The 27019-nt window shown below is 41.6% G+C and overlaps 1 protein-coding gene across 1 annotated transcript in view; it reads right to left on the reverse strand.

The window, feature by feature from the left end:
• LOC124606302 (venom carboxylesterase-6-like) overlaps nt 1-27019 on the reverse strand; it is a 328193-nt gene that overhangs the window by 87207 nt on the left and 213967 nt on the right. Inside the window, exons 2-5 of the mRNA XM_047138284.1 lie at nt 25612-25743; nt 23770-23914; nt 10131-10316; nt 974-1167 (exon numbers count right to left, since the gene is read on the reverse strand). Coding sequence (XP_046994240.1) covers nt 974-1167; nt 10131-10316; nt 23770-23914; nt 25612-25743 — 657 coding nt within the window. The remainder of the gene's footprint in view (nt 1-973; nt 1168-10130; nt 10317-23769; nt 23915-25611; nt 25744-27019) is intronic.

The following is a 27019-nucleotide window of genomic DNA, read 5'->3' on the forward strand; positions in this document are numbered from 1 at the left end:
CATCTTCAGTGAATGTGAAGAATAATTACAGAATCTGTTGAATGGAATCAACAATCTAATGGGTATAGAATATAGAGTGATAGTAAATCGAAGAAAGGTGAAAGGTGAAAGTAATAAGGAATAGCAGAAATGGGAACATGAAAACTGGGGATCATGAAGTACAAGAAGTTAAGGAATTCTGCTACCGAGGAAGCAAAATGGCCCACAATGAACAGAGCACAGATGACACAAAAAACAGACTAGCACAGGCAAACAGGGCGTTCCTGGGAAAGAGAAAGCTACTATGTAGTACCAAAAACAGGCCTTAATTTGAGAAATAAATTTCTGAGAACGTACGTCTGGATCACAACTTTGTATGGGAGAGATACAAGGATTGTGGGAAGCTGGATCGGAAGAGAAGCGAAGCATTTGAGAGACATGTACAGTGGAAGGCCGGATCGGAAGAGAACCGAAGCATTTGAGAGGCATGTACTGTGGGAACCCAGTACAGAAGAGAATCTAAGACTTCGAGATATGGTACTACAGAAGGATGTTGAAAATTAGGTGGTTTGATAAGCTAAGGAATGAGGAGGAATGGAACGTATTGGAAACAGTGTCAAGAAGAAGTGGCAGGATGATAGGGCATTTGTTAATACAACAGGGAATAATTTCCATGGTACTAGAGGGAGCCACAGAGGGTAAAAACTATAGAGGAAGATAGAGACGGGAACACATCCAGCAAATAATTAAGGACACAGGGTGCAACTGGTAGTCTGAGATGAAAAGGTTGGTGCGGGAGAGGAATTTGTAGCGAGATGCAATAACCAGTCAGAAGACTGATGAAAAAAAAGTAAAGAAAACTAAATGATTTTCCATTTTACTTCAATTTATGGTATTGTGAAGTCGAATGTCTTATATTCTACAGAAAGTGTACGAGTGATAGTTACTATGAAATTACCGTTGTATCAGTTAAACAAAACACTAAGAAACCAACCGCGTATTGAGTCTGAGCCCCAGCAAGCTTGTAGTCGTCTACGTTCCTGAGGCAGTCAACCAGCGCTGCACTGGGCTCCGTTGGACAGTCCATCAGGGCAGCCAACTTTCGCGCATTCTGCTCACCGCCAGTCTGAGAAACTGCCCACGGCGACAGCGCTACGCCGCTCTGGGATATCGCCCGGTGGAAAAGACCTGTAGATTAAACAAAACTGCCACTGAAGTTTGCATACACTCTTGTAACTACAGATAACTTTAGAATTCTAATTTCTTACGAGCATAGGTCGTTATCATCTGACTGCTTTTGTGTCTTTCCTTTTATGTAACGAACCAAATGTTTTCTTATATATGCTCACTACTGATGACGACAGTTGTTGGTGCTTTTTTGCCTGAACGAGATCTGACGTTTGATTTATGTGACAAAAAAAAAACCATGAAGACAAGCATTAGAAACTGCAATCGTGTGTGGGTGGGCATTGCCTTGCTGAAATGTAAGCCCAGGATAGTTTACTATGAAGGGCAACAAAACAAGGCGCAGAATATCGTCGTCGTACCGCCGTGCCATAAGAGTGCAGTGGATGGCAGCCGAAGGGGGCCAACTGTGAAAATAAATTGTATCCTAGACCGTTACTCCTGGTTGTCCGGCCGTATGGTGGGAGACAGTCAGGTTGATATCCCACAACTTTCCAGGGCGTCTCTGGACACCTCTTTGATGGTCATTGGGGCTCTGTTCAAAGCGAAACTCATCACTGAAGACAGTTCTACTCCAGTCAATGAGATTCCAGGCCAAAGACATGTCTGCCTTCGTGCTTGCCAAACCTTACCTTGGCCAACAAGGTAGCTCCATTTCTCCCTATTCGAGAACGTTTGGAACTTCACGGAAGAGTCCTCCAACCATCTAGGGACTCTGACGATGTGATGCGCCTGTTGGACAGAATCTGGAACGATATCCTTCAGGGGGACATCCAGCAACTCTGTCAATCAGTGTTAGGCATAAGGGCCAGAGGTCAACCAACAAATTACTGATTTGCTCAAGTTGTGAAGCTCTTTCTCTTGAATAAATAATCCAATTTTTCTTAAATTGTAAACATTTGGTTGTCTGTACCTTCTGTCTATCGATTTCTGTCCCATTCGGATAATTCCTTCATGGTGCGATTTTTTAATTTCATTCTTTTTATTTTTTAAATGGTATTTGACGTTAAGTATGTAAGCGAGAAAAATCTTAGAAAACTTTTGATATTATGTTTGGATTTGGAGAAAGCCGCTAAGTATTTTCAATAGCAAATAAGGATTCGTATAATAATTGTTTGTGCATCGTTTTAAGCAAAAGATAATTTTTCCCTCAACCCCTACGTTTATAACATCGTATCTCCCGAACTACGTTTCGCACAATGATACAACTTTACGGGTACATTCAGTGGTGTATGTGGTCCCTATTTGCTAAATTTGTTGCGAATGCAGTCAGCAATAAAGAAGTAATGTATTAAAACATCATGTTCTATACTGAAGTTTTACATCATGAACTTCGGAAATAAGTAAGCAATGAATTTTCCATTCGTCATTTTGTGGCATTTGACAGCGAGAAAACGTTTCGTAAGGATTTGAAATTATGTTTACAGTTTGTCCGAAGTCGCTAATCAAGGACGTTTCTTGGCTCGAACGGGAATTTGCCTTTGAACATGCAACGGCATGTGTTTGTGTTGTCCTTGGTTTTTACACGACAGCACTTACGGTTTTGAACACGCCAGTCAGTTAGTTACCTCAGTAAGTAGTTCAGGTGTTTAGTGTACGTGTGTCAGTACTGTCACTCATACATACACGCTTTTGCATTGTTTTTCGAGGATATGATTACTCAGAAGCTTGAACTCCTCGACTGAAGTTACTTGTTTAGGATAGTGGCTAAGGAAAACTACTTTATAGACCATCTGTGTATCAATAGTGTTCAAGACTGCGGTGCTGGTGACTGTGGCGGAAACACTACTATTCAAAGAGAAGCTAACAGCTGCGGTCACAATAAAATTCCACCAGAAAGTAAATCCATCACAGTTATTAATTTAACAAAGTTTTTCGAAGAACAGCTTGACTGTATTTACGATGTTTATCATACACTTCCAAGTAAAGTTGTGACCTATAACTCGTGTCAGAAGAGACACCCATATATAATAAGCATATCGAGCATCAAATTAATATTTGATTATGTTGAGAAAAAAGATCTAATGAACATCTATTTCGAGGGAACAGAAATGGAGATAAAAGAACACATTCTATCTTAATGTGACGTCAATGCAATGGAGGAAAATGTGTCTATAATTGGCACATGAAATTTTGGGCACTGCAAAAAAGCGAGAAAAATTACGTACATAAAATTTAAATGTTCTGCAGCTTCAAGAAAGAATGCAGCAAGTGCCGTAGGTACATCAATGATTACATGATAGATATACAGTCTGGTGCCCCTTTTGTAGAAGAAGTAAACCAGAAAATTTGCAAGTTTCCAAATAGAACCATATTACATTTGTTACACTAGTTAAAGTCGATTTAGTTATGAAATAACTTCTAGTGAGACACTGTCGAAAAATAAGAAAAAACAACAGCTGCCATGGTCCAGTCTGCGCACAGAACAGCTCATACTCAAACAGCAGATATTGGATTTTGAATGAGTGGACACATAACAAAAAACTGTATATTTGTCGTCAACAAAAAACATTCTGCCCGAAAGTTAAAAAGGCTGTTGCCGATAATCTTCCATCAAACTTATGTTTGGAGGCTATCACAAATGAGAAAATGTCAAAAGACCATTTAAAATCCTTGTTCGTGAATGTTATTGATACAATGTCGCAAATAGCCAGAGCCGACAGTTGTGGCCGAGTGGTTCTAGGCGCTTCAGTCTGGAGCCGCGCTGCTGCTACGGTCGCAGGTTCGAATCCTGCCTCGGGCATGAATGTGTGTGATGTCCTTAGGTTAGTTAGGTTTAAGTAGTTCTAAGTCTAGGGGACTGATGACGTCAGATGTTAAGTCCCATAGTGCTTAGAGCCATTTTTTAAATAACCAGAATTTTATATTACAGTGTGATTCATAGAGTGCTCAAGACACAACCTTTAGTAAATGATTCATTGAATGCATGATCTTTCCATCGAAAACAACACGTATATCCTTTGGAAGCATGTTTTGTTCCGGCAAGAAGAGATATATGCAAGAAGGATTACAGACTGTTTGAGAGCTCTATGCAGTGACATCGACACTAAATAAAGAAACAAAATTTTCATAATGAAAATGCATTCTCTTATAAGCAACAGTCTGCTGTCTGCTCGTGTATCAGCCTACGCTTCAAAATCCTAGCAAACGGCTGAATACAATGCTCCCATACACGTTGCTGAATTATAGAACGTGATTCAAGTGGCATCTCATTTAGCAGCTCAAGAATGTAACTCTGGGGATTCCCGAGATATCCTTTTGTGATTCTGCATATTGTTTCATGCTTTTTTTGAGAAACTTCACGTACATTTTTTACGTACGATAGAAGGCAAACTAAGAATGACACAATCGAATGCTTCAACCATACTAATCACAGTGGTATGCAAAGCTCCTAAATGCAACTGGAACACCGCGTTCCTGTTCGAGCTGTGAGACCTCCCTTGTAAATGCTCTCATTCTCAAACGCTGGATGAGTATAGTCTGGGTATTTTTGCATGCCTCGAGTTGGATGCCTTAGGATATACACAGTTGACAAAAGTAATACTTATCCTAATGCGCTAACATTTAACATAAGATTGTAGATCTTAATAAATGGTTATGGCAGCATTTTAAAGTTCCTAATTCGGTCAATAACTGAACGAAATATTGAAAATCAATATTTTTTTGTTTTCTTTTCCGCCTCTAGGCAATCAATCTGCAATTGGGACCGGGTGACCGTGTCGCGGGATAGATATTTAGTTATTAGATAGTCTTTAATTAGACATAATACAATGCACTACAATCTTTGACGTCGATTTCTATTACTGTTATGACATCTCATTTTGAAGATTTGTAACGTTTTTATTTTGAACGTTTATGATCTCTCTTCATTCGGAACACTGAATGAAAGTTAATTTGGATAAGAATTTCGATTCTTGCACAAGACCCTAAATGGGCTCTTGAACATATTGCAGAACAAATAGTAAATATGAAAACATCGGCCCTAAATAGGAGGGTTAGTCAAATGAAAACTGAATACCTGCGACAACCGGATCATGGAATGGGGCGTCATTTTGCAACAGGATGATTATGATCGACAGGATTCCGACTGCTGGAGGGGAAAGGGCCGAGCCAACAGTGGAAACATCCCACATCGCACCCGCTAAGGAAATTGAAAGCTAGGATGTTTCCACTCCCGGCTCTACTGTTTGTCCTCGGGCTGCTGGAATGTTGTCAGATGGAATCATCTTGTTGCACGAAAACGCCTGTCCCCACAATGCCAGTCGAATCACGGCTACAATTTAGATATTTAGTTGGAAAGCACTGCAACATCTTCCGTAGAACCCTGATCTTTCACCGTGTGATTGTAACATCCCTAACGACCTGAATAAAGACGTCCGTGGATGTCGGTTTCGGTAGGAAGAGAAAGTTCAAGAGTGAGTGTGGTTGTGGATTCGTCAGTGGCCGACTGCATTCTATGAAACAGGAAGTGATCGTCTCGTCTCCCAGCGGGATAAATTTGGGTATGGTTATTAGTTTTTAACGGAAACATTGCATAGGCCCGTTGTGGGAGGTGATCGGTTTTAATTTGACTACCCCTTATAATACGAGGGTTGGAACTTTAATAGTGACAACTATTTATGCACAACCAATACAAAAGAGTTACATGTTTGCACCTATTACTGTCTGTCAAAGTAGTCACCAGCGCTGTTTAGAACCCGTTGCCAGCCAGCGATGTGGAAGGCGTAGTATACCGTAAGCAGAGCCTATTAAGTTGATCGTCCGAATGGAGCAGTCTACTGCCTGTCGAATCTCTGCAAGAGTTCTGAAGCGAATGCCACGAAGCCAAAACTGAAACGCCAGTCTAACTAATGCCGTCATTATGGGTTGCCGGGAAAGTAGAAACTGCGTCACAGCCCCCAGTATGGTGAAAGTTATGGTGATTATCTTGTACGAGTGTGATGGTGTTATCCTAACGCATTACGTTCCTCCACGGCAGACCGTAAATGCACCGTATTACTGTTCGTTTTTGGAGCATCACCTGCAACCACCTTTGCGAAAGAAGCGGCGACACTTTCTGCACAACCCACCCATCATTTAGCACGACAGTGCGCGGGCGCATACAGGGCAAGCTGTGCCTGCTCTATTCGGTCGATCGGACTGGGAAGTACTGTAGCATCCACCATACTCCCCGGACTTAAGTCCTTGTGACTTTTATTTGATTCCGAAGATGAAGGAACCACTTCGTGGCATTCGTTTCAGAACTGTTCCAGGGATTCGACAGGCAGTAGACCACTCCATCAGCACCATCAACATAACAGGCTCTACTACGGAATACTACGTCTTCCACATTGCTGGCAACGGGTTCTACACAACGCTGGTGACTACTTTGAATGACAGTAACAGGTGCAAACATGTAACTCTTTTGTATCGGTTGTGAATAAATGGTTGCCACTATTTAAGTTCCAACCCTCGTATATTATGGTTTGCAGCTTTCTGCAGGGTGCAGATTAATATTTTATAACTTTTCCGTCTTCTGCGTGCATTAAAACTGCTTCCGATATCACAGAGCAGAACGTTGTTGGCATGTGACTACATTTATCAAGAAATCTCGCCAGGCTATTTATAGTTTTGGTTGTTGGGTCTAGTTGACTCAAAAAGTAAAGCAGTCGCCAACGTGATAGTTGGTTTGCACATAGCAATTCTTTATTATACGTAGTCCTAAAACTTGAAATGTTCCCTTGCCTTCCTCAGTGGCGCGGGATTAGCCGAGCGGTCTTAAGCGGTGCAGTCATGGACTGTGCGGCTGGTCCCGGCGGAGGTTCGAGTCCTCTCTCGGGCATGGGTGTGTGTGTTTGTCCTTAGGATAATTTAGGCTAAGTAGTGTGTAAGCTTAGGGACTGATGACCTTAGCAGTTAAGTCCCATAGGATTTCACACACATTTGAACATTTTCTTCCTCAGTGGCTGCTGTAGCCTGTTCTAACAACAGTCAAACGTTGACGTGGTGTTGGAAGAATGATGTTAGCCAACGTGTTCCTCACTACCAAATAGCAATGACGAACGAAAACAAGACATTTCTGCTCTCTGTGTTCCATTGTTAAAGACTAATGTCTCTGAATGCCAGAAAATATTTTAATATTGAAGCCAGTCGTTACCTGCAAAGCAAAATTTTCGCTCGTCAGCTACAAGATATCGCTATCCGATTCCAAACTCCAACAGACTACAGTACAATCTAAGACAACAAAAAACGACAGAACACGAAGGAATTATCCGAAGAGAATGGAACGGAAACGCGTAAATGTGATGTATAAGTATAGACAAACAAGTGATTACATTTTCAGAAAAACTGGATGATTTATTCAAGAGGATGAGCTTCACAAATTGAGCAATCAGTAATGCATTGGTCTATCTCTGGCACTTATACAATCAGTTATTCAGCATGGTATTGATTGGTAGAGTTGTTGTATGTCCTTCTGCCCTGTCCTCGTGCCAAATTCTCTCCAATTAGCGCGTTTGATCGTCAAAATTCCGAGCTGGCTTGAGGGTCCTCCAAACATTCTCAACAAGGTCCTTGCTAGCAAAGGTAGGGCTTGGCGAGCACGAAAACAAGCAGTAGAAACGCTTGCTATGTGCGGCTGGGAATTATCTTGCTTAAATGTAAGCCCAGGATGGCTTCCAAAGAAGGGCAACAAAACGGTGCGTAGAATATCATCGAAGTACCGCTGTGCTGTAAGGGTACCGCGGGTGACAACCAAAAGGCTTCTGCTACGAAAAGAAACGGCATCCCAGACCATCACGCCGTGTGGAGTGCGACTGTCAGGTTGTTATCCCACTGGTGTGGGGGCCCCTCTTGACACATCTTCGGCCTGGAACCTCATTGACTTGAGTAGAATTGTCTCCAGTGATGATTGGAACTGAGTCCCGATAACCAGTGAAGGAGTGTGAGGGAATCCTCGCAGGTAGCGGTGGGAACCAACCTGAGTGTCGCCAGCGATACGGACCGGCAGCCAGGGGTGACGGTCTGAGGTACCAATTCTTTTAATAACGTGTCCTCTCTGACTGTCATACTCGGCACCCTTACAGACCGCGGTACGACGATATTTTGCGCCCCATTTTGTTGTCCTTCATCCAGGGTTTTACACTTCGTCTAGACAATCCCCGCCCGTACGCGGCGACAGTTTCCACTACTTTTGTTTGTACTTACAAAACCCTACATCGCCCAGAAAGATCGTCAGATCTCCCCAAGTCGAGAGCGTTAGGAGCATTTTGGCCAGGGCACTCCAACCATCTCGGCATTTCGACGATCTAATGCTCCAATCGGACAGAATTTGGCTCAATATCCCTCAGTAAGACATCGAGAAACACTGTGGAGAGAGTGTATTAAAAGGATTCCGCCAGTGAAGTTCGATAATAACGCCATTCTTGAAGTCATACCTCTTACAGCATTGTCAAGATAACATCATATCAGTATGCTCCAGGTTATATTAGATTACATTTCTTGAAGTATATATCAGAGTGCAATGTACACGTCTTACTTCGTACAGCTCAAAGCTGCCAGTGCGGCGGCGCGGTTCTTTCCGTCTCTTTACGACGAACCTGCACCTACCTGTGAACATTGTCTCACCAGATCATCAGTAGAGAAGCCGAGCGAAACCTATTGTACTTCGACGTGAACCAGGTTGCAATTAAAGTCACTAATCTACGTTTCGGGAGAAAGTTTTCACATGAAATGAAAGGTTGGAAATTCTGTTCTTAATTAATATATTCTGAAACTTAGGTGAAAAAGTATCGCGGCCAAGCCCGTGCTAGTCTTAGCACAGTCACTCACAATCCCTTTCACTCACGTTAGCAAGTTTATGGTGTTGCATTTCCCGAAAACGTTATAACTACAAAAATACTGATTGTTTTTGATTGATAATGCTCGCCAAATATTAATTCTGTCGGTACCAAATGCAGTCACAATTCTTTAGCCACAACCTGCTCAATACGCCACTCGGAATAATGTCTTTTCTCGTCAAAAAATTCACTTAAAAATTCCGAAATTTCTACACATCCGTCGCAATAATTATGCCGTCACTTTCCAACACTTTTGAGGTATGAAACACTGCTAGATCCGGCAACTTATCACTTCGATCGGAACTAGTACTACACACGTCCGATCTGTTTCATGGCTAGGCTTCCACTCTTCCTTTAGAATACTCTCAGTCTTCTCTACCAGCAGAGAAAGGCGCGCGAAGAATATTGCTTTACCATTGGTCAGTTTACTCAACAGCCAATAGCAAAACAACTCTCTCGCGTCAGTCCGCTGTTTTCATCAATAACCAATTGCAAAATAGTAAACCTAACGACTGCACTTTTTACCGACGTAATTATCTACTATGCTGAAGTTTTGTTTATGCATAAAGTTATTTACTATTGTTATTTATACCTGAATTAACTTTCCCTTTGCCATAAACTTACTTTACAAATCTATTCTACAAAAATCCCCTTTGTCCATATCCATACTTCTTCGAAATGTTCCCACACTAAATCCTACTACATAACTCGTTAAACAATTACCTTCATGTTAACCTTAAACGACACTCACGCATCATTCATACTGCTAAAACACATTTATAACATTTTACATTCACAAAAAGACATAATAACACTCTATGAAAATACTAGAACAGTTCATGAAAAACATTCTATTACTTTAGTGCACTCTAGTGGGCACAATCGAAACTAAAATCGCAGTCCCCCTATCCAATATTGTCCTTTATCGGCTGATACATAAACTACGTGCGCGTCCAGTCTTGCGTCACCATCTGTCACTATCCAGCTCTGAGACACAACTCCCACTTAACCGCCTCCAAGGCAGGATCGTTATGCGGCGCTACGCATCACCAGATTAATTTTGCTTAAAGTTGTGGGACACTTTAAATATCGCACAGTCCTGTATGCCTCCCGTAGTAGACAGGCAGAAAGATGCTGGGCCTGACTTACCTTTGGCCAGCGGAGACAGCATGAGGTAGTGAGTACTCGCACCACCAGCACTCTCCCCAAAGATGGTGACGCTCCCAGGATCGCCACCGAACGCTTCAATGTTCTCTTTAACCCACCTAAGCGCTGCCACCTGGTCTTTCAAGCCATAATTTCCAGGAGAAGCCTCATCGCCTGTACTCAGGAAGCCTGAAACAACAAAGTACATTTGTAGTGAATAAATAAAGATGTAGAATTGTAGTAATGTCATGTACCTAATCTCATATCTGGGGTTGGTCGCACAGTACGTTACGTGTCTTTTGTTAATAGAACGAAGAGAATAACAGAACAACAGTTTCGGCAAACGATAGCGCGCCAAAAAGGACGCATTTTTTTGGTATTTAATCCTCTCATCTAAATCGACACCTTCATTATTGCTCTGCAATTCACAGTTAAGTGTCTGGCAAAGGGTTCATCGAACCACCTTTGGGCTACTTCTCCACCGTTCCACTGTCGAACAGCGCTCAGGAAAGACGAACACACAAATCTTTCCGTTATAACATCCACGATACATGTATATTTTTTTATTATAAGTGGAATACGAACGTGTGGAAAATTACGTAACTCAATAATATTCATTCAATTATGTAATTATTTCTTAAAAAGATGATAATTATGTAAAACAGAGACAATATTTGTCTCACATTCTTTGTTAATTTATGTCATTCTTTTGTTTTGTACCCTTTTGTCGTCTTCTTCTGATGTTCGTCGCGGACGCAAGACGCGAATAGATTTGAGGTCTGTTGAATGAAAAACATTTAATGTAAAATTATTGTACTTTTATGTTCATTTGCTGGTAAAAAACAAATAGAGCTAAATGCGTTAAAACTATTTAAGATTAATTATTGAAAAATCACTTCTTCTTTTAACTTTAATTTTGTATTAATTGTTTTATCATAGCTGCAAGAAGCGCAGTCATTGTTGGTTGCGATTATATAGCAATTTCGTCTGTACTTCTAGTTCAAAAATGGCTCTGAGCACTATGGGACTTAACATCTGAGGTCATCAGTCCCCTAGAACTTAGAGATACTTAAACCTAACTAACCTAAGGACATCACACACATTCATGCCCGAGGCAAGATTCGAACCTGGGACCGTAGCGGTCGTGCGGTTCCAGACTGAAGCGCCTAGAACCTCTCGGCCACTCCGGCCGGCTGTACTTCTAGTTGAAAATAGCATGGGTTTGTGTTAAACTAATTTGCAAAACAATTTAACATTTTTTTTGTTGGCATCATTTTAAATGATTAATTATTTATTGAGCAAAGGAAAATCTTAATTAAAAAAGAAATCCTCTATCTTTTGTTGGCCGCCATCTTAACTTCTATCACAGCGGCAAATTTAAATTAGTTGAAACTGCAAACAATATTCCGATGTGTAAGAAATAAATGTGCACCGGTGGTACTGAACTCTATTTATAAAAGAAAAAATTAATCTAATCAGACTGAATTTTCTAAGAACAGTGCTGATGGTATTTATTGTTGAACAAGATTTCATTGCTGATGCATGATACCAAAATTAAAGTACGCACGAATCACGGAGAAAAATATTTCTGGTAGCCTACGTCAGTGTTGTGTGCGGGTGGTATTCTGTGGTTCCTTTTCATGATCAATTTGCAAAGAATAATCAAATCTATCGAAGACAAAAATTATAAGAGCTATGATGTACGATATGTAATTTTAGTGATATGAACACAACTTACAGTCAACATTATTACACTACGTCAGGTGGAATTCTTGTGCAATTTGAACAAAGTAATTAGCCGGGAGAAGTTGTAGTATGAATAATGTATTATACATGTGTATAATATTGTCAGTATCATTTACAAAATCAAATCAATGCAACTGCTAAATAAAAGAGTGAATTCAAACCACAGAATACCATAGAGTATCATATCGTCCATATTCATTGCATTTGTCCATGTTGATGACACGCATAAACCGCCACACCGTGCAAACCTTTCTTTTATTTTGATGATCATTTCTCCCTATGTAGGTGGATGCCAACAAAATATTTGGACACTGTTAGGGGAGAGATGGTACCTGAAATTTCATGAGAAGGTCCTGCCGCAACGGAAAGCGCCTATGTTTTAATGGCTGCCACCCCTATTCGCGTATCATATTCGTGGGACTGACTTCCTTATTTCCCGATAATACAAAATGGGCTGCTGTTCTTTCAACTATTTCGTTGCCCTCCATCAATTCTCTCTGATGATGACCCCACATCACCCAGCACAACTCCAAAATAGTGAGGACAAGCGTAAGCATAACGTAAGAAATCTGTTTAGTAAACCTATTACGTCTTCTAAGTGTTTTGACAGTAAATCACACCCATTGGTTTGTCTTACCCACAACATTATTTGTGTGCTCTTTCCAGTTTAAGTTATTCGTAATTTTAATACCTAAGCATTTTAGTTGAGTTTACAGCCTTTAGGTTTGTGTGATTTATGGTATAACTGAAATTTAGCCTATTCTTTTTAGTACTCATGCGATTTAGAGCCAATTGCCACTTTTTGAACCATACAGATATCCTGTCTAAATCATTTTCCATTTCGTTTTGATCATCTGATACCTGCGAACAATAATAAGGCTTGTCAGACTGTCTCTTAAGTCTTTTGTGTATATCAGGAACAACAGCAGACTTACAACACTGCCTTAGAGCAATCTGTTTTACTCGATGACTTTCCGTCAGTTATTACGAACCGTGACCTTTCTGACAGGAAATTACGAAACCAGTCACACAACTGATACGGTACTTCATAGGCATGCAATTTGATTAGAGGTCGCTTGAGTGGAACTTTGTCAAAAGCCTTCTGGATATCTAAAAATATGGAATTTATTTGACGTCCCCTGTCGGTATCACTCATTACCTCTGAGAATAAAGATTTAATACTTTCTGAATCCCTGTTGGTTATTTGCCAAAAAATCCTTTTTTTTCGAGGTGATTCGTAATTTTTCGAGCACAGCATATATTCCAAAATCCTATAGCAGATCAACGATAGTAACATGGGTCACTAATTCCGCGGATTATTCCTATTTACTTTCTTGGGTGCTGATGTGACTTGTTCAACTGTCCCGAGTTTGGGTGCTGATCTTGCGAGTGGCCTGTTGTATACGAGTGTAATTATTAAGTATCGACCTATTGTATCAGCATACTCTGAAAGGAATCTGACTGGTATACAGTCTGGACCGTAAGCCTTTCCTTTGTTAAGTGTTTAAGCTGCTTCGCAACATCGAGGCTACCTATTTCTAAGTTACTCATGTTGGCAGTTGTTCTTGATTCGAGTTCCTACGTCAGCCGAAACACTGAAAACCATTTCTTTAATAGAACGATATACTTTTCAATGGCATATGAAAACTTTCTAAAGGACGATTACAATCATACGCCGTTTGTTAAAGTTAGCGTTGAAACTTTTCGCTATAATATCGAGAATATCCCAGAACATTGCGGCGTAAACATCGCCAAGTTGAGCTCTCATGGGAGGCTCTGTCGTTGCATCAAGGTTTGTGACTGTTTATTGTTCCCACAAAAGCTGTTTAGCTAAATGTAAGCAAGGGTGTACATTTGCATATTTGAAATAACTCTTCCTAAGTACCTCTCGTTGCACTAGATGTTATCATACAGTTACAGTCACTAAAATGCGAGGGGAAATCAAATGAAAACCAGAAATATTTCTGTTGAACGAAAGTGGAACACAAGAGTATCATTTTCCGACATAGTCTCCTCGTCATTCAACACTTTCTCAAGTGCGCAGGTAGTGTATTGATTCCTCTATAATAAATTTCTTTTGGTCTTCTGTGCAAGCACTCAATGTACCGACTGTCGAACCTCTTTATTACAACGAGATTTCTTTCCTACCATCGCTTCTTTGAGTGGTCTTTGGGTACGAGGTATAGTAAGTATGATGGATGTAGAAGAGTATCAAAGTGCAGGTCGTCTATGGTTGCAGATGCTGCTTGGGCAGTATGAGGCCGAGCACTTTCATCTTGAAACTGACACTTACGCCCAGAAGTCTACGTTCACTTGATCTTATTTTAGGTCGAAGCTGATTTTTAACGTATTGAAATATGACGCACTGTTGATGATGTTTCCCCTAAGTATGTAGTTTCAAAGACAAAGCCTCGTTCATCCCTAAAAAGAGTCAGCAAAACTGTTCTTGCAAATGACTGCAGCCAGAACTTCTTGCGTTTTGTTAATGAATGGAGTCATTTCTTGCTTGCCCTCTTTGTTTCAGGTTGCTGGCTGTATCCTTAGGTTTCGTCTCCTGTAACAAATCTTCTGCTTCAAAGCGCCGCAAAACTCTTTCACAGACGTCAACGCGTCCCTCTTTCAGTTCCGGAATGAGGTGCCGTTGCACCCACCTTGCAGACACTTTGCGAAACTTATGCACTTGATGAACGATATGATATGCTAAACCATAACAAAGTTTCAGATTTGAGGCTGTTTCACCCACCATGACATGGCGATTTTCCATCACAATCCCTTCAGCTATTGCAATGGTCTCTGTTGTCAAAACGTTGTGTGGGTGACCCATGCGTTGAGCTTCTGTCACAGAAGTCACGGAATTTCCGAACTTTCTACTCCACTCATACAGTGCTGCAGACATGCAACACTGTGCTGGAATTCATTCACTGATGGCTTTTGATAGATTTTGTACCTTCACTGCTCAGAAAACGTATGATAGGATGCTGCTGCTCCTCCTTGGTGCATGTCGCAAGCGGGACAGCAATTTTGAATTAGTGCTGTGGCAGCGTTTAGCTTATCTGTAGTATTCTGTTTCCTGTAAGGGAATTTCTCACATCACTGGTTACAGTCCTGCCAATTTATAAACGCGCGAGATGTCGAGTTTTAATTCCACTTTTAAGTTTTTCCTTGACTCCCCATTGCAGTACAACGTTGGGCGAAGAGAAAATACGTTTCCTATTAGAAACATGGTCCTTTCATCTTGGTGCATACAACAACAGAGTGTGGTGCGAGTGCATCACTCGGCGGTGTTTTTACCGCAATAGCCGAGTCCGGACGCATTGCCATTCAATTAGAGAACATTTCTCTGAAGCGGTCGCGAAAAGTTTCAAGAATAACGTAAGCTAGAGCTTTCGAATTCTGTTCACAAAGCATGAGGTTCCTGCTGAATCACATAGTACTCATTGTTTGTAAGAGCTGAATGAAACAGTCACGAATGCCTCCACTTGCGTCGGAAGCGTCTAGGAGAGTTAACAAGCTTATAAAACTTCCACAAGTTCTGCTGCATGCAGAGCAGTGTGCCGTAACGTTTAAAATAAGTGGGGTCTGGCGTACTGTAGGTCACCACTTCAAATCCAACCGCCAGCGATTTATCGAAGGTTCTAGAAATACGTTATTTCTGTAATGTTTATGTATTCAGGGATATTTGATTTGCGTATAAATAGTAGCAGTCTGACAGCAAGGGGAAACTACAGCCGTAATTTTTCCCGAGGGCATCCAGCTTTGCTGTATGGTTAAATGAGGATGGCGTCCTCTTGCGTAAAATAATCCGGAGGTAAAATAGTCCCCCATTCGGATCTCCGAGCGAGTACTACTCAGGAGGGTGTCATTATGCGGAGAAACAAAACTGGCGTTCTACGGATCGGAGCGTGGAATGTCAAACCCCTTAATCGGGTAGGTAGGTCAGAAAATTTAAAAAGAGAAATGGGTAGGTTACATTTAGATGTAGTGCGAATTAGTGAAGTTCGGTGGCAGGAGGAAAAGGACTTCTGCTCAACTGAATACAGGGCTATAAATACAAAATCAAATAGGGTAATGCAGGAGTAGGTTTAATAATGAATTAAAAGAATAGGAGCACGGGTAAGCTACTATGAACAGCGTAGTGAACGCTTAATTGTAGCCCAGATTGACACGAGGCCCACACCTACCACAGTAGTACAAGTTTATTTGCCAACTAGCTCCGCAGATGACGAAGATATTGAAGAAAGGTATGATGAGATAAAAGAAACTACTCAGATGGCAGTTATAAGAGCCGAGGGGCATGAAAGGGAAGCACTGTTTGGTAAGGGAGTGAGAGAGGGTTGTATCCTATCCCAGATGTTTTTCAATCTGTACATTGAGCAAGCAGTAAAGGAAAAAAAAGAGTAATTCGGAGTAGGAATTAAAATACATGGAAAACAAAACAAAAAACTTCGAGGTTTGCCGATGACATTTTAATTCTGTCAGAGACAGCAAAGGACGAGGAAGACCAGCTGAATGGAATGGAAGTGTCTTGAAAGGAGGATATAAGATGAACACCAACAAAATGTAGTCGAATTGAATCAGGTGATTCTGAGGGAATTAGATTAGGAAATGAGACACTTAAAGTAGTATGACTTTTGCTATTTGGGGAACAAAATAACTGATGATGGTCGAAGTAGGGAGGATATAGAATGTAGACTGGCAATGGCAAGGAAAGCGTTTCTGAAGAAGAGAAGTTTGATGACATCGGGTATAGATTTAGGTGTCAGGAAGTCTTTTCTGAAAGTATTTGTATGGAGTGTAGTCATGTATGGAAGTGAAACATGGACGATAAACAGTGCGGACAAGAAGAGAATAGAAGTTTTCGAAATGTTGTGCTACAGAAGACTGCTGAAGGTTAGGTGGGTAGATCACATAACTAACGAGTAGGTACTGAACAGAAGTGGGAAGAAAAGATTTGGTTGGTGGGATATGTTCTGAGGCATCAAGGGTTCACCAATTTAGTATTGGAGGGCAGCGTGGAGGGTAAAAATCGTAGAGGGAGACCAAGAGATGAATACGCCAATCACACTCAGAAGGATGGAGGTTGCAGTAGGTACTGGGAGATGAAGAAGCTTGCACAGGATAGAGTAGCATGGAGAGCTGCATCAAACCAGTCTCTGGACTGAAGACTACAGCAACAGTAGTAGCAGTCTCCGTCAAGGAGTTCAGTAGGTAAATGTGCTTTCAGTGCTTATAAGGCAAAGGCCTCAGACACGGCCAACCGATTGTGCTCATACCTGTTATGGTAGCTCAGGCCAAAATTTTCGAATGTTCTACAGTGTGATACAACCTTTTGACTTACAAGCATAGTAACCGTAACTAAATTAAATATATTAATTTTGAGTACATAAAATAAACTGTTCAAATGTATTTAAACTTTGTAATTAATCGTTTAAAATTATGAGGGATAAAATAAATGGAAAAGGAACGATTGCTAGCAGTAGTAATCGAACCTAAGCCTACGAATCGTGTCTGTGCGGTAGACCATTCAGCCATAGTTCCTTCACACCAGCTGTTCCTCGAGACTCCCTCATACTCTACGCTTGCACAAGGCAATACTGACCTGGGGATGTGAGCAACGCAGCACCCATAGGGACCGCGAAGGATGACGTCACAGCAGAGCATGCGGAGCAGAAGGCAGCGATGTACCTATTTTCTGAGTTGATTGTAGTGCAGGAACATCATTTCAGCACACAGCACTGGTTTTTAGTTATTGCGGAGAGACTGCTACAAAACATATTTTCATCCGTTTTATTCGCATACCAGCACGCATTATAAGAGAAATGGCGTAAATTTGGTTTCCGGCTTGCATTCGAAGAGAAATTGTAGTGCAATTAGCAAATTTGCAGATGATAATCAGGCGCCACTTGATATTTGGCACATCGCTTGAGTATAAATTAAAATGAAAGACTACGATACTCGTATTTTGCTCAACACCCCATCATTTTTGAGAAAACCGCCCCGAAATTTTATTAAATTCAATCGACTCAAAATTGATGAGACCGATAGATAATTGTTAATTGCATGTTTTTCATCAGCGCATTTGTGATCTGCAAACGCATATTTTCCTACATATTTGTGGTCTGCAAACGCATATTTTCCTAGAAATTGAGGAAAGGAACTTTTTCTGTTTTCACTTACATAGCCATAAGGCTAACGCTCCTCAAAACAAGCGCCAATTGCTCATCTGTCAAGTCATCTGGCTGGAAAGCAGACAATCCGCATTCGGCTGCCAAATGTACTAGACATTTTTGTTATTTGCAAGTTTTCGCAGTTCCGAAATCGACAAGAACAGGAGGGTTAATAAGGTACGTAAATCAGTAAGGAATACTAATAAGTCAAAGAAATAAATTTCTCAAACGACTACGATTAGTAACGAACTAAAACTTTAATCCTGGTCACTTGACAATGGTTATTTCCTGACTTTGTTTTACGTCTTCCTTTACCTTCGAAGAAGTAGATGGACCTGTTACACAAATACTGAAGCAAATTGACGGCACCAAGAACACCCAAAGAATGCAATTTTTGTGCAACTGCATCATTCTTTCCGAAGACCCGGCTGAAAACAGACTAGGTTCACATTTAAAAATACTTTTTTCGGGAATTAATTTTGTTGCATACCACGCATAAGGTAATATTACCTGAAAAATCGGTGCTAAAAGTTGGTAATGAATTATGCTGCATCGGCGCGGACGTACATTTCCTGTTGGGTTTCCAGACGCGGATTTCAAGTTGTAAGCTTTGAAATAATTTTATTTTAATTTGACGATGAAAGTAAACGTCACAGGGCTGACGCACAGGTGTGCAATTTGATGAAATTATTTCTACTGTACAAGTCGGCTGACCGTCATACAGAAACTTGCTGTCATGCATGACTGTATTAGATTGTCCACCCCATGAATCCAACGGCAGACAAATACTGTTACCAGCAACGTATGGTTTTAGAATGTTTTTAGAATGCATTTTATACATCGACTTTATCAGTTTCCCGTACTTCTAGCAACTGACGTAAATATTTTTAACGAGTCGCTTAAGCCACTAACCTTTTTCTAAAAACTAAGACCAAATTAATCATTAATCTCTTATAAGCAGAGGACAAACTTAGATAACAATTTTGCACATGTTGTGATGGAATATTGATCCGTGTGCGGAGTGCGTTATTTAATACGTGCTACCAACTGTGTTAAGGGTTCGTTTTCCTTCTTTATGCGACAACGTGCGACGAATGATCGTCATCGCTGAATTCTTACATGGAACTGCTTTCTTAGAATTAGGCTTAAGTTTTTAATTCCTTACTAAACCAAGTAGTTTGAAAATAATGTTTGGCAACCTCGTTATTATTCCTTACTAACCTTCGCATTCTTACTAATTTCAACGCAGGAAAAAACACAAACGAAAGAAAAATTGAACAGCATTTATCTTATCGGCTCATAAGCGGCATTCGTAAACGTTTCATTCCCCGAATTCTCAGAATATTTGGGTTTAAGGACACCATAAGAAACGATATAAAATGTTCAGTTTTCATTTGTCTATCGATCCCTGCAATTGCACGTTATGAAGCTTACAGGTGCTTTCTCATAACCAGAGGGCGATGAGCCAAAATATCTTGGAGTCTTTCATACCAGGTCGTGCACAAGCCACTTACTAGATACGAGCCGAATCGTTTGATCGTGTCTGAGGCCCTCTCCTTGTTAGTATGGTACTTCAGTGACGATTCTGCTATCGGATTTGGACTCGATTGTAATTATGACCCGATACTTCATGGTTTATTGGATAGCGTTTCAGATTCTTGAACGTAGGGTTTTGGGTTAGATTTCCAGCCCGGTCGGGATTTCCTTCGCTCAGAGTTTAAGTCCTTTTGTTGTTCCAATTATTTGATCTCATCTTCATCGGTGCACAACACGTCTAAGTGACGTCAAACAGAGACACTTGCAGTGGATGGCCAAACGATACCCACATTCAAGATTTCCAAGACGTGATATTTTTGGTGGAGACCCAAGGAAGTTAAAATGTTAAAACCATCTGCATCACCGTGGCTCCAATTAGACAAACTAAAAGCCGTCATCTACACGGACAGGAACTCGAATACAATCGGTACATTGTTCCCCGGATCAGCATGTTCACGGAACCCTCTGCCAGGCACCTAACTGTGAACTGCAGGGTAGTCCTGTAGACTTAGATGTAGAAATTCCAAAACAGCTTTATGTCAGCTTTATATCAGGCATCCATCAGCGTAGAAGACATTGGTCAGGACCCTGCGAACTGGCCCAAAGAATTCGAAACAGTTAGCAAATACAATAGGTGGGATGACATAACATTTGGGTAAATACCTACTTTTACTTGGACGGCACAGTGGAGGAAATAGTGGTTCGAGAACAACGAGAAGAGACTCGATAGCTGAGACAAATCGCAGGCCAAACTCAATAAAACATTTGCAGCAAATCCACTTAGCGCAACAACAAGTAGAGAAAAGGGTTCAAAATCTTGGGGAAACATACAGCGGAGCATGCGCTACGACGAAATGCTACAAAAGCAAGGTGACACACTCCCGAATGTGGTCGTTATGCTAGGTTTGGATAACCACGACTTACGACCCGTCCTCACAGTTTTATTTCAGCCAGTACCTCATGTTCTACCTTTCATTCTTCGCAGAAATTCGAAACATGGAAGGCTAGCAATCCCGGAAGAAAAGATATTACGGAGATATGGCTTAGTCAGAGCCTGGGGGTTAACCTCCAGAACGAATTTTTCATTCTACTGCGGAGTGGCAGATTAACACTGAGTGCCATGAAGATGCGTCGTGAATCGCCCTTGTGTAGGTCAGTCGGTAGAGCACTTGCCCGCGAAAGGCAGCAGTCCTGAGTTGTAGTCATAGTCGACACACCGTTTTAACTGCCAGGAAGTATCATGTCTACCAAATCCCGTTCATGCAGCTCAGCTTCCAATATTACCCATAGAAGTCTTCAAACTCAGTTTCTGCATCACTACATCACTACTGGGTTATTCTACCCACAGGAGAGCTACAGCTGAGCTTCACCAAAATATTCATGTAGATTGTCTATAAACTACTTAAAAATCCAATTTTGCCTTATAGTCGAGAGACGTCTTTCGTATTCTGGCACCATTAGTGCTACGAGTTTCTCTCTCTTGCCCTATACTTCAAATATTTCCTCATTCATATAAAATGTCTGTAAACTTTTTCGATATTTTTATTTCGCTGTATATGCTACAACTACTTTCTCTAATACTACTCACGAACTGTTTCGCATGTGTTTTACGTTCTTACACATACACCACAGCTGTTACTGTCATTATATTGTAAATTTAAGTATTCTTTCCCGTTTGTTCTTTGCATAGGTATCACAGCGTCTGAAATGTTTGGAGTTTTCCATTGATGTCGGCATTCCGTGTGTACGGCACGTTACACCAAATATCTATGCGATTACATTACCTGTTTATAATAAACTATCTTAGCAAAATGCGGCTAACTTCCTTTAAATGTCAAAAGCTAGTGATTCTTATAGAGATAGTCAGACTGAATTCCTGTTGTCTATTCAGCACGTGAACCTCTCAAAGATCAGGCACTGAAATTTTTTTAAAGAAAGTCATTTCCCCGTGTCCAGAAAGCATAGTACGTAATACAATGCAATTAACTTTAAACAATGTGTGTAGTATCGTCTGCCTTTTTTTTTTTTTTTTTTTTTTTTTTTTTAGCACTATGTGACTTAACATCTGAGATCATCAGTTCCCTAGAACTTACAACTACTTAAACCTAACTAAACTAAGGACATCACACACATCAATGCCCGAGGTAGGATTCGAACCGGCGACCGTAGCGCGTCTGCCATACACGAATAAAGTTCACAATAATGAAATTATACACTGAAACGCCAAAGAAACTGGTATAGGCATGCGTATTCAAATACAGGGATATGTAAACAGGCAGAATACGGCGCTGCGGTCGGCAACGCTTATATAAGGCAAAAAGTGTCTGGCTCAGTTGTTAGATCGGTTACTGCTGCTACAATGACAGATTATCAAGATTTAAGGGAGTCTGAACGTGATGTAGGTCGGTGCACGAGATATGGAACACATCTCCTGCGTAGCTATGAAGTGGGGATTTTGCCGTACGAACATTTCACGCGTGTACCGTGAATATTAGGAATCTGGTAAAATCTCTGCTGGTGCTGGAAAAAAAGATCCTGCAAGAACGGGACCAACGACAACTGAAGAGAATCGTTCAACATGACAGAAGTGCAACCCTTATGCAAATTACTTCATATTTCAATGCTGGTCCACCAACAAGGGTCCATTCGATGAAACATGGTCGATATGGGCTTCCTGAGCCTAAGGCCCACCCGTGTACCCTTGATGACTGCACAACACAAAGCTTAACGCCTCGTCTGGGCTCACCAACACCGACACTCGACTGTTGATGACTGGAAACAAGGTAACTGGTCGTTTCACATTGTATCGAGCAGATGTACGTATACGGGTATTAAGACAACCTCATGAATTCGTGGACCCTGCTTATCAGCTGGTAGACCCTCTGTAATAGCGTAAGGCGCGTGCAGTAGGAGTGATATGGAACCCTGAGACATCTAGATACGACTCTGACAGGTGACACATACGTAACCATTCTGTCTGATCATCTGCATCCATTCATGGCCATTGTGCATTCCGACGAACTTGGGCGACTCCAGCAGGACAATGCGACATCCCACACGTCCAGGATTGCTACAGGGTGGCTCCAGCACTCTTCTGAATTTAAACACTTCTACTTGCCACCAAACTCCCCAGACATGAACATTACTGAGCATTTCCAGTATGCATTGAAGCGTGCTGTTGAGAAGGGTTCTCCATCCCTTGTACTCTTACGGATTTATGGACAGCCCTGCAGAAATCAGGTGTCAATTCCCTCCATCACTAGTTCAGACGTTAGTCGTGTCGCGGCACTTTAGCGTGCTCGCGGGGGCCCTACACGACATTAGGCTGGTGTACCAGTTTCTTTGGCTTTTCAGTGTAGATACTGTGCGAAGGTGTGCAGGCATTTGTCCGAGACCATGATATGTCTCCATTTCTGTACCAGCATCAGAAACAACTATTCATTGTCTGTTGCACATACATTCCACTACTCTTACTCTTGCCAAATGGATTCTAATAATCAGAGAAATCGATAGTTAATAGTTTATGTTCTAGGTAATTGTCTTCTTAGGTAGTCTATAAAGCTTATTAAGTCAGTGCATGATCTGTTCTTGCGAAAGCCACCTTGAATGACATCTGTGAGATGTTCTTCCATCAAACGAAGAAGTTATTGAGGAAATTGGCATGGATTATAATTTTTGTGTACTGTAGATTCTGGTGTCACTTCTGTCATTATTCCTCGCTGTTTTGCTGTTCGTGTTTTCTTCACTCTCTCTTTTCCCTTATGGACATTTGCACATACTATGGCCCGTTCCTCTGAGTTGCATCTGCAACTCGTACCACATTGTGTTGGTGATGGAGGCGAGTGCTGCTCGAAACCTCCAACGTGTTGCCATCAGGACAGTGAATATTTCAAACTGCTCGCGTCTGAGGAGATACACAAGTTCGACAGGTACAAAAATAGATCACTTGTGGTGTTTCGTCTGCACACTAATTACAACGGTTGCTGTGCATCTTGCTGGCGATACCTGAATTTCCATATTCCAGTAATGTGTGATGTAGAGCATTTATGAATTTCGTTACTTTAGTATAAATTTGCAGGAGATTGAGCACTAATCCCCTTACCTATATATTTTTTTTACTATAAACGACTAAGTTCAACGACAATCAGTTGCTGATTGACATTATAAAAAGCTCCTTCGATATTAGTACTTACCTAGAGGACCAAGACGATAGTTAATAGAGACAACAACTACGTCGTAGTCTATAAGATATCTATATTCATAGGTTGTGGCGCTGCCTAGCATGAAACCACCACCGTGAATCCACACCATTACCGGAAGGAGCTCCGTAGGGTGTAACTAAAAAAATAAAACAATCACAAAAACTCATTTAGCACTGTTGCTGATTCTAATCTAGCATGAAATTAAGTAAATTCTTCTTTTGTAGTGCACATGCTTATGGCATCAACATAACATTTGTGAGTATTTGCTGATTTCTTAGATGCCAAACAAAGCTTCTGAAATTATATTTTCAGATCCTGTAAGAAATCAATATTTCGAATGTTAAAGGCAGAGAAATCCGTTACCCCATATTTTGCTAAATGACTTGAGGATAAATAGCAACTAAAGATCGCTGTGGGATAACAGGTTTCATGAGGGACCTACTCTTTTTGTTTCACGGCCATTTTCGGCTGCGAAAATGGGGAAATTGTTGTGGGACGTCGCGGAATACACCCGCTTCATTTCATAAAGTTTCAGATTCAGAAGCGTTTGCAGGATGTCTTCGGAGAGCTGACAGTGACCAAAAAGCACGGTGAATCGTTGGGCGGACCGCCTGTCACCACCTCGACAAGATGGCACAAACCTGCCGGATATCACGCGTGCCCGGCGGCCGCACGCGGCTGTGACTCCTGCACTGTTCGGAAGTGCTGACACGGAATCAGACACCTCTCTGCTCAGCTGGAAATCTCTGTTCGTAGTGCTGACACACTCGTCCACCAACTGGGAACTCAAAAACGTTGTATAAAACTATCAGAGGTGTGTGCCAGCAGGGTACCTCCCGGCGTAACAGGGGACTAGAGACCAACGAAGGGCCGTCTCTGCGTGATTTCTTGCGGATTACGAGCCTGACAGTGACAATTTTTGGTCAAACATCATCACAGGAAGGATGGGTTCATCGCTTCGAACAAGAAGACAAAACGAAATCCACCGTTTGGTACTAGACCACCTCGTCTCGGTAGAAAAATTGAGCTACCGTCAGGAAATTGAAGAAACGCCTTCAGCGTGTTCTTCGCCCCAAAAAGGCAAGCGAATTTCCTTCTCCGTGACAAGGCAAGGACTCACACAAGTGTGAGCACCTGAGAAGAGCTCGCTGAAGTTCACTTGTCTGTTGTTCCTCATCAAGCCTACAGCACGGATCTCGCACTTCCATCTGTTTGGCCCAAAGAAAGATGAACTCCACGAGATGCAGAACATAGGGAGTTTATTGATGCAGCTGGAGGTTGGCTGCGACATCGACTGGTAGAGTAGTGCCCTGCAGGATACATGCCCTCCCAGTAAGGTGGCTAAGGCCATCACACTGGTGCGATATTCCTGCTTCCGCTACGCCATTACAGCAAAAAATCTTCACGTTCACTTAATTGCATTTGACAACAACAACACTCATTCGGTGTCCTCTGGGCTCGACTATCGATTCTTGACCTATCCTATCCGTAACATATGCGTGTAAAATATGCCTATAGAACCCTCGAAACGCTGAAGGCTTTGGGGAGCCATATGACCCATATACTTGCATTTACTGCCAAAGACTGCACATTTCGTATGAGCCTGTTTTTACAGAGATTAGTGAAGTAAATGGGTTAAGTAATATCTACACGTTACGACTTATATCTTTAACGCAAAACACGAGAAGCTGTGGTGAAACAGGTGTAAAGCATAGTAATCATTTATCTTACTGACATAAATACTGGACATGCAGTAGAATCGTAATATTAATACATGCTATTGACTTATCACATTCTGCCCCCGCAGAAAGTATACAGCGGAGCATAACAAACCTCTGGTGTGAATACATTGAGGTACAGACAGTCCTCGGTTCCCTCCAACCCATCTAATGAGAACTGTGAACACGAAGGCCCAGGAGTTGTGGCATCACGGATGTATTCCCACTCTTCCGGTGGTTGAGGACTCTGTAACAAGAGATCAAACATAACTCTATATTGTGAGGCATTCTGACGTAGCACATTTCAATGTAGTTTTAAAAGTACAAACTGTTCATCACATTCTCGAACATGGATATCGTTATTTACCAGAACAGCTTCGTGAAAAAACATTGCAACAGAAACCATACACGAACATCACAATCATACAGATAGTACAAATGATCCATTTGTTATTAGAATTCTATAGTGTCTAAGATAATGCATGTACAGATATGACTGATGTATAATTAGAAACGTAATCTCTCGAGTTTGCGCGGTGCCTACCAGATAGCGTTACGAGTGCAGAGCCTTGGAAAAATGGCGACAAAGGAAGAGAAAGGCTTTTGTGTGCTGGAATGTGCGAAATGTTTATGAGTTACAACAGTGTAGAGTGCATCAAGAAGGTATTATGGAAAAAACCACCTGCAGACAGACCACTGTGTGTTGATATCAACATTTTGGGGACTCTGGTCGTCACTGTAAACAGAATAGCACCGGCTGACAAAGTGTGTCAGAATGATTGAACCGTGGAGAGGGCGAAGGAAAATTTCTCCCCCGAGTCGTTTTGCTCTGCCCTCCACTGCCTTTCCCACTCCTCAGGTCCGTCGAGCCTCCCCCCATTTTTCTATGTCCCCTCCCTCCATCGGCTCCCCCCTTTTTTTTTTTCTTCTCCTCCCCGTCCCCCTTTTCCGCCACAACGGTCCGGGTCCTCTCTCCCCCGCCGGCCGCCGTGTCGCCTCTATAGCGCTGTTTTAAGTGAGTTTTCGGTGTTGTGCCTCCCCTGCCAGTGTTGCGAACAGCCACCATTCTGTCGCTAGTTGTGTTTTTTCATCTCGTGCGAACAGAAACCAGACTGTCGCCCTGTTTTTTAATTGTGCCTGTCTATTTACTAGGTGTTTTAATCAGTATCACCGACCGTTTCTTTTTATACTTTCTTTCGTATCTTTTTCTCCATGTTTCAGTTTTTAACAGTCCCCGTTTTATCGCCTGCTTTTATTGTTCTCATATTTCCTAATTCTGTTTTTTAACTTTTCTGTAGGCTGCAGAACGGCGTATTGGGCTGCTGTCTGTTCGCCCACCCTCTGGGGGGGAATTGAAATCCAATAAAGTAGAAAAAAGGAAAATTTCGTACGCAGATTAAAAATATGAACGATCCGTGCATGCCATGAACTTGAAACACTGCAGCAGGATGTTTGGAAGATTTATCGAAGGCGGTTGCACATGAAACCGTACTGTCCGCAGCTGTGCATCAATTAAACCGGAA

This window comes from Schistocerca americana, chromosome 3 (genome assembly GCF_021461395.2).
Source record: "Schistocerca americana isolate TAMUIC-IGC-003095 chromosome 3, iqSchAmer2.1, whole genome shotgun sequence".
NCBI classification, from domain to species: Eukaryota; Metazoa; Arthropoda; class Insecta; order Orthoptera; family Acrididae; genus Schistocerca; species Schistocerca americana.